The 9,195-nt window shown below is 32.2% G+C and overlaps 1 protein-coding gene across 4 annotated transcripts; it reads left to right on the forward strand.

Moving 5' to 3' along the window:
• Positions 1-6,842, forward strand: LOC108480373 (polycomb group protein EMBRYONIC FLOWER 2-like). 4 transcript variants are annotated; one of them, XM_017783351.2, is made up of 15 exons: positions 1-210; positions 1,131-1,259; positions 1,567-1,622; positions 2,404-2,468; positions 2,590-2,642; positions 2,980-3,033; positions 3,116-3,175; positions 3,507-3,553; positions 3,661-3,791; positions 3,992-4,253; positions 4,430-4,478; positions 4,584-4,667; positions 5,322-5,401; positions 5,958-6,047; positions 6,390-6,842. In XM_017783351.2, exons 2-15 carry the CDS (start codon positions 1,134-1,136, stop codon positions 6,511-6,513), a joined length of 1,281 nt encoding a protein of 426 aa, XP_017638840.1. In that variant the 5' UTR covers positions 1-210; positions 1,131-1,133; the 3' UTR covers positions 6,514-6,842. The 4 variants fall into 4 exon arrangements, with proteins under 4 accessions (XP_017638840.1, XP_052881774.1, XP_052881780.1 ...); XM_053025814.1 differs by lacking the exon at positions 1-210 and adding an exon at positions 240-382; XM_053025820.1 differs by lacking the exons at positions 1-210; positions 6,390-6,842 and adding exons at positions 240-382; positions 6,162-6,383.
• The last annotated feature ends 2,353 nt before the right edge of the window (positions 6,843-9,195 follow it).

The raw sequence follows: 9,195 nt of genomic DNA on the forward strand, positions 1-9,195 counted from the left end.
AATTTTCCCGTTAAAAGCAACCTAACAAACTTTCTTTTATTTATATTTATTTTATTTTCCTTTTGGATCCCCTTTTTTCTCTTTATATAAAAAATAAAATAAAAAATTCTCCTTCCCCTTCCTTCCACTTCGCCTACTATTCAGAAACCGCCAATTCCAAATTTTCCGGCGACTTTCCAGATCCGTCGATACATTCAATTTTTATCTCTGGTATATAAAAATACAAAAAAAAGCTTTTATGTCGTTTTATATAGTCACAAAAATTATATAATTTATATTCTAATTTGTCCTCTTCATCAATTATTTTAACCTGTCTAACAAATTTTGACCATTTTTTACGTTCAATTTTTGACTTATATTTCTATGTTCTCTAGGTATGGAGGTAGGCTAATTTCTTTTTTCTTGTTTCATGAAATTGGATTACGGTTACACGTATTATTTATTGTTTTTTAATTAATTTTTTATCAGTTTTAATTTAGGAATAAATTCTTATATATATATATATATATATATTTGTTGATGAATTAGGGTTTCTGATATTAGCTTATAATTGAATCGTGATGTTTTCCTTGTCGTAGAATTGATTAGGTGTTTAGATGTCTTCGTTTCGTCTTTCGTTTAAATTTAGGTATGCAAGAGAACAACAAAACGGGAGATTTTCTAGGTAAAATTGTAGCATTTGGTTTATGAATTATTGTTTGAGCTCGGGTTCACCTTTTGTGTAAAAATTCGAAATGGAAACATTGTTTTGCTGTTTAACTTGTTGCCAATTGCGAATTTATTATACTACCAGGAGCTGATATAGATTTTTATGCTAAAGAAATGTTGACATCTGCATTGGGGTAAACCAACCATTGTATTAACATCCATGTCAAATTTGACTTGGTCAACTCTATATTCATCTTCATTATTTTCATTTGCGATAATTAAATTTAATCCAAGTTGTTTTGGCTTATTTGGCTGTTTGATTGTTAATCTGCATGGATTTTTCAAAAGATTGATTCGATATGTATGACTGCTCTCTATTGCGTAGGGTGAAAATCATAGTGTCAATGCGTGTTTTCTTTTTTCTTATTACCTTGATATAGATTGCTGATGTGAGGATGAGGATGTGATTTTTTGGATTGCAGGTCATGTGCCGCCAAAATTCATGCTTGCATTTGTCTGCAGAGGAGACAGATACAGCTGTAGAGAATCTCTTAGTATATTGCAAGCCTGTTGAATTGTACAATATTCTTCGTTGCCGTGCTTCACACAATGTAATGCTATGCTTTTCTTACTGAACATGCATCTCCATATTTGATCTGTTTTACCCTAGGAAATCTTTTTACATATGTGTTTTTTGTGTCCAAGAGAACCTACTATTTGCACTATTTGGGAATTCTTGTTAATGCATTCTTTTTTTTAGGTCAAATAGATTCTATAGTTAATCTTTCTCGTATAAGTCATGTAAATGCACAACCTCAGTTTGATGAATTGAGCATGGTTATCTACTGTTTTTGGCCTGATGGGGCAACATTTTTCGGGTCAGTCTACTTTATAATCAAATATCACTTTCTGCTTCAGCCTTCATTTCTTCGAAGATGTCTGAAATACAAAATACAGGCGAGGCGTAAAAGGAGGTATGAACTTCCCTTTTAATATGTGCTTTGGTCTCTGAAGTAATGCTTTGAATATTATCAGTCTTATTTCCCTGAAGTATGATATTAGCGTATTACTTTTGCCAGTAACCATCTGTTTCAATTTTTCTCCTAGTTTAAAACTTTTAAGTTTATATATTTGAAATAATCATAATAATGTCCTTGAGTAAGGATTATGTGATTAAGGCTGACAAGTACAGTTAGTTAATGGGAAATATACGTTTCTATTCTATTTCCTGCTTCTGAAAAGTAGCAATATTCCTTGATGATTATTTGATGTTTGAATTGAAGTGTCTCATTCACAATTAAATTTGTTATAAGGGGAAAGTGAATCTTTGTTGTTTAGGTAAGTTTCTCGATGAGATTTGGGTCCAAGTTGTAGCATGATGAAGAATTTGATGCTGCAGTTGGGAAGATTTAGCCCTAGAAGAATTGTGTATAAGACAGATGCCCTGAGACAGTTCCAAAATCCTGGAACTCTCCATGCCCTGGAATTTTTTGAAACAATACTGTGAAAAACAGAATTTTTTATTATTTTCCAAAAGTAAAAATATCATTAGTAGCAGAAATAAAGATATCATCAAATTACTAACTAAAGTTGATAGTGATTGCTTGCTGGTGTATTGCTCCATTGATTTTCTACTTCATGTCTATAGCTAAAAACATCTTTCCCGGAAAAAGGAAAGCAAATTTATGTATAACAATTATGAGGTCTCTTTATCGCTTATTATGCTGTTAACTTACCTCCAATCTGTTTGTGTAGGTTGAGGGCTGGAATTGTAATTTTCAACTATAAGGATTATGGCAATATGCTACAAAAGACTGAAGGTTAATCTCTTTATCCGTACCGAATTCTGCATTTTACATCATATTTACTTAACCTTTAATAGCTAAAGTTGATTTTCTGAGTTCTAATTGCCATGTTCTTTTTAATCATTTAAATTTGCAGTAACTGAAGATTTCTCTTGTCCTTTTTGCTTGATGCAATGTGCAAGTTTTAAGGTGGATACTCATCTGTTGTCTTCACTTATTTTGAGTGCTTCATTCATAATTTTGATGATGAAGTCATATTATATCAATTTTCTCTTTATCTAAAGAAAACAAGAGGATGGAGTGTTTATTAAATTTCCTTGTATGTGATAAGATAAACTCATTTACATGTAATAGGATGACTTTCATTTCGTACGAATATTTTTTTTCTTTTCTTTTCTTTTTTCTACATATTGCTATTTGTTGGATTCAGGAATTGTTCTGATTTTTATTATTCATAGATAACTATTCTATGTTATGCACCAAAAAGCTTTTTTGACACTCAGCCTACCTTGATGTTTGTTCACAGGGTCTGCGATATCATTTGTGCTCGTCGCATGACTTGTTCAACTTTGACTTCTGGGTTGGTAGCTGAAATGGTCAAGTCACTTGCCACTCAATTGAGATTTTCCAGAAAGACTATTGAAAAGATGTTTATATTGTAGGTGACAGAGGAGTATCAAGCAGTTAATGTCTCAGTGAAAATTGATTCATTAGTATCTGAGGTAACAGTTTTCCTTCTATGTTCCTTCAAGATTCACATGGAAGCTTAGATTTCAATAAGTAGCAATCCTGCTGCCATCAAAGATAGTAGATATTTTAGCTTTAGACATCGGGGAAGAAGTGCTAGTGATGGTTGTTGACTTGGGTTGGAATGTTTTTCAAAATTAACCATGGTTGAAAATGGAAATAAAATGTCATTGTCACATTTTTTGTCTTTTCTATGTTTTGGAAAATCTATTGTGTTATTTCAAAAAAAAAAAAAGATTGTGACTAGGCAGAAAGCGTGATTTGACTTCTCAAACTTTAATATCCTGCCAAAAATTCTTGTTACAGACTTTGGCAAATGGAGTAGATCCACGAGTAGAAACTTTCTGCTTCTGGTAGGGTATAAATTTTTGGGTACATCTTGCTTCTTTCAATTGCAATGAAACCTTCTTGTTGGAAATAAATACTGGCAGTTCAGTGGTTAAAGGAATTGCATGTGCAGCTCAAAACCTCGAAGACGTAGGTCTACAAGCCCTCTGCAGGGTGTGAAGAATGTCAGTGTACAATTTCTGGAGATGGACTCACCCAAAATTGTTAGTGAAAACAGGCAGAATGGTTTTCTGGAGAATGATGGTAATTTTTCTAGTACCACTTGTCCTTACATTTTTATATATCTCTATGTTTAGTGCATAGTCTTATACTTATAGTGTGTGAACTGTGAATGCTTTACATCTTGAAGTCACCAGCTTAATTTTGTAACTTATAGGTAAATAACACCAGAAAAATGACTCAATAATAACCTTTCATTGACATAACTATTCAACTGTCTGAAGGTGAGAGGGCTTCCAAGTCAGTTCCTCTGGAGAAAGATTTGCAAAATGGATATAATGGTCTGGAGAACTATGGCTCTGATTATGCTAGTGCAACTGAGTGTCTTGCACAAGTTGCAAATAGTTGTGATGGTCCAGGAGTTTCAATTGCAATGGCTCATTCTCCTTTGGACCCTGATTGTATTAAAACAGTATCCGGAACTGATATTGCTGCACCTCCTGCAAAAACAAGGAAAATAGCTGTAGATCGATCTGAACCTAGGAAGTATGTTCTCCAAGGCAACTTTTTTCCTCAGTCAATTCCTTTCATTTTTGTTGAGGGTTTTTCTTTAATATATTCCTTTCATTTTTGTTAATAGAAGTTTTTTACCTCCCCAATTCACTGAAGTTTAGGCATGCTAACATTTTAAATGTTTAACGATTCAAAATGTTCTCTGACAGCCGCTTGCTCCTGCTGAGACGCCAATTCTTTCACTCACACCGAGTTCAGGTGATCAGTTTTAGCTATCTGCTATTATCTTATCACGAATATCCATGTTGTGTCAATAATCTTATTTCTCTGTATGCACTGACAAGTCTTATTGTTTAATTGAAGCCAATGGAGATGGACCAAGTAATGTCTGATAGAGACAGTGAAGATGAAGTTGATGATGACATCGCTGATCTTGAAGATCGCAGGGTATGGTTTACAATTTGCATCTGAATATTTCCTTTATTTTTTTATTACAATCATATGCTTGCTGGTCTAGGCTTTAAATTTTGTGGAACTCACTTATGAATTGTAGTATTTTATAACTTGTTAGAACTTCAACCAGTTGCCAATAGCTGAAGAAAGCAGTGGTTATGGCTCCTTGTTAGCACCTTAAGAACAAAGGTTCAAACCTTACTGTTGTTATCCCTCCCCCACTTTGTAACTTGTAATATGTAACCCAAAAATAAATAAAAATTCAAACAGTTTATTTTCCTGATTTTGCTCCTGTAAAATAGATCTTGTTTTAGCATTTTGAGGGCAAAATTATGTCATTAAAAAGAAAAAAAAATGTATTTAAATCATTCAACCTGGTTGGGGCCAAAATAACCGGTGAACAAGAATTTACTATTTTGGGTTTATAAATCTTCAGTTGTCTTGGGAAAGTAATTAAATAACAGTGATCTGTTGGGGTGAGATGATCAATTCTCTTCATTCATCTCAAACAGTAATACATTGCTCAATTTTTGCTTGTATTTTACGAGCATTACTTTGTTTAGGGTCCTAGCACTAGTTCCATCTTTAACCTCTGATTATTCTACTCTTTAGAAGTGAGAGGATAACATAAAAACAATTATGTAACAGATGCTCGACGATTTTGTGGATGTTAGCAAAGACGAGAAGCAGCTTATGCATCTTTGGAACTCATTTGTTAGAAAGCAAAGGTAGTCTATACGTAACACTTGAAGCTTTCTTTCCTTTTCTTGTCAATTGAATTCATAATTATCATCTACTTTTCTTTTCCCTTCGCCATTCTAATTGTTGTATGTCAAGAAATTCTAAGTATTTGAGCTGGTACCACATAGTAGGAGAGAGGAACCAGCCAGTTTGGTTAAGAAACCCTGCTTAACTGACCAACCCATACTTTAGCTGGACCGATCTATTGATCTGACTTAACATCGGTTGGTTCAGTCTGTTAGGTTGGTTAAACTAATCTTTTTTTTTTCTCTTGTTTCCTTTCAAGTATGGGAACATAAGCATGAACAGAAATATATATATATATTAAGAGTTGGTTAAGTTAGCCAATTTGGTTATGAAAATTCATAACTGATAACTGTCTTCAAAACCAAATTGATCATCATGATTGACTTGGCTGAACCGACTTGACAGAAGGCAATCGGTTAAGTTAGTTGAACTGAATTTTGCTCACCCTTACCACATAGAACTTGTTCCTTGTGGTCTTGCTGTGTGATTAAAATGGTCTCTTGATTCATTTGACAGGGTTCTGGCTGATGGTCACGTTTCCTGGGCATGTGAGGCTTTCTCTAAACTCCATGGGCCGGATTTGGTCAAGTCACCTGCTCTCTTTTGGTAATGTACTTAAAGAATGTTTACTTGTTTGTTTTTTACTGCTGAAGTTGTATTTTGCTAACAATAACAAAAGTCACACTACATTGAGTTGGAATTTGAGCTGACCATTTATAGGCAGATAGAGGTGATAAAAATCAACCGTAAACAGCCAATGCGCACCCAACCATAGCTATTGAAGTGTTTCATTTATGGGGTATACATTGTGGACCATTTAATACCGCAAGTGATGCTAGGAAAGTGTTGTAAAACTGTGTTTGAAATGTATTCACTTATTAAAGGTATTTGCACATTGTTGTTATCTTTTATATCTGTAATTGAGATGTTATGTAATTTTCGGTTCAGGTGTTGGAGGTTATTCATGATAAAACTTTGGAATCATGGTCTTCTTGATGCTGGCGCAATGAACAACTGTAGCATGATACTTCAAAGATGCCAAAATGAGGGATCGGATGCTATGAAAAGCTGAAATATGATAAAAAAAGCCTCAAAATGGAGGCTAAGCACATTGTTTTATCCTCCAGATCGAAGCCCATTCTTTCCATGATTCGATGATTCGATCACAATATTCATCAAATTTGGCTGGAAATTGGTTCTTAAATAATTCTTTCTCCAGGTAACTGAATGCCTCCTCATTATTGTAACAGCAATACCTTAATATATTCAGAACTGGCACTAGGTTCACTTTTCTAATATATAATGAAGTAAACTGATTTCAGTCTCATTGTTCTTGTTCTGAACTGATTATACTGCTATATATACACAAATATATATATTTTTTTCCTTCTTCATGGCTTATCCATTCTTCTATTAGCCTAACTACTCTGTAACTAGAACTGTTCACGAGTCGAGTTATCTGTTAAATATGTTCACACACTATTACTTCCAGTTCTGTTCACGAATTTTGCATCTTCCACGTACTGTTCTATGACTTAGATAAATTCTTTGAGATTTTATGAATCAATGCATTGAATCATTAGTGTATTCACTATTTAAGATAAGAAATAGTTAATCCACTTGCTTTTTGTTAGGTATGAAAATAGGCTCATTTGAAATAATTAAGAGTGGTTGAGAGTTGAGACTTTAGGGATGGAAGACCTGGAGACACTTGAGACTTGGAATCAGTAATTCAAACTATGCAAATTGACTATTCTCACCAATGATGTTTGAATTAGACCGGATTGGTCGGTCGGATCGAGAACTAGCTGAGATATCGATCCGAATAAAGCCATTACACCAGTTGACTTGCGAACTGGTGTGGACTGGTTGAACCAGGCAAAAACCAATTGAATCGAATTTTTTTAAGAAAATATTTTTATTTTTTTAAATTTTTTTAATGATTTATTTAATGGAACTTGACTGATCAGACGAACGAGTGGCTTGACCGAGTTGACTATTAGTCCGGTTCTGAAAACTTCACTTAGTTCTTTGTTCATTGCCCATACGGTAAAGCCATTGGCCATACTACTATATAAAGTCATTGGTGGCTCTTATAGAAGAAAGGGCACTAAAAATACAAAAATCAGTTTTACTACAAAGTTAGTAAAATATTATTATAAAAGATGTTTGATATAGGGAAAGTTGACTATAAACATACATGAGAGATTAGTAATATACACTTATTTTTATAGTTTTGTATGAGTCAAATTTTAATAGTTGGACCGTTTAACCATTAAATATTAGATAAAAATAATTTTTTTATTGATACGGTAAAATATTATTTTAATTATTTCAATAAATTTGATAAAACTTGAGCCTATTACTAATAAGTAAATTTATAAAATGTTTAATTTTTATTATCTAAATTCAAGTGTTTTTTCTTTTCATGAGAAAAAGTCTACATTTCATTCCAAATATATTAAAATAATAATTAAATAATCTTTAATAGGGTGAGCCGGACCCATTAAACAATGATTTCAGCTTATATGGTCATAGTCCATGTTTACCGTTAACATATGATACGACCAAATCATCATCTAAGAACATTTGTCTTTTACTTCTGCTTAACCCTTCAACTTGATCATTAAAATATATCATTTTTATTGTTGTCTAATGTTTTTATACCAAGCACAAGCTTTCTGGGAACCAATCAAGAAATGCAACATACAATAAAATGTTAATATATCATTTGGTATCATTTGATATTTGATTTTAATGGTTAATTTAATATTTAAGTAATTTTTTGTTTTAATTTGATATTTGACATTTTTAATTTTGTTAATTAATTTTGTACCGAGAAAAACAATACAATGTGGCCCAATGAATATTTTCCATGTGTTTTAGTAAAGAAAAAAATATAGGTACCTAATTGAAAAAAATTAAGATACTAAATTGAACATTAAAATAAATGTAGTTACTTTAATTGGGACAAAAAACTTGAGCATTAAATTGAGAAAATTCGGATATCAGATTGAATATTGAAGCAAAATTAATTTACCAAGTTCGTGAAAAAAACTCAAATACTAAATTGAATAATAAAATTAAACTCGAATATCAAATAATATGTATACATTAAATTATATGAAATTCATTAGTCTAAAAAGTTACCATTCTTAATTACAACTGAAAAGATAACATAATTTTTTTCTTAAAAATTCGTCTTCCAATATAAAAAAGCTCATGTCAACATTATAAGATGGAAGGAGCAGTTTTTTTTAGTTGAAACTAAGGTATCTATTCTCTGTAATAATGATTAATCCTCTTGCTGTGAATACTTTTCAAAAAGATAAAATGTTAATTATGAAATATGTTCCATTCCCACGAGTTGGGATTGAACTCCCAACCTTCGCTACGAATGCTTTTCAAAGAGATAAATAGTTGGCCATGGAATATGTTCCATTTTCACACGTAAAAGTCAAACCCCAAACATAGTTATTTGATGAAGTAAGCAACTACCACACCACACCTCACCTCATGATTATAGAAGCAATCTTAAGAAAAAAACCATATCAATATTTAATTATCTATATTATATATTAAGCACTTAATTAAGTTGATGTTACGAATTAATCATTTTATTATTTTGAGAAGAAGTTATGTTCTATAAGTATAAAAACTAAATAAAAATTTTAAGAATTATAAAGGGACGAATTTTGAAATTTAACATTTAAAAAAAGCAGCTGCTTCCTTCATCTATCCTCGAAGCTCCATT

The sequence above is a fragment of the Gossypium arboreum genome, chromosome 1 (assembly GCF_025698485.1).
Source record: "Gossypium arboreum isolate Shixiya-1 chromosome 1, ASM2569848v2, whole genome shotgun sequence".
Taxonomy (NCBI): domain Eukaryota; kingdom Viridiplantae; phylum Streptophyta; class Magnoliopsida; order Malvales; family Malvaceae; genus Gossypium; species Gossypium arboreum.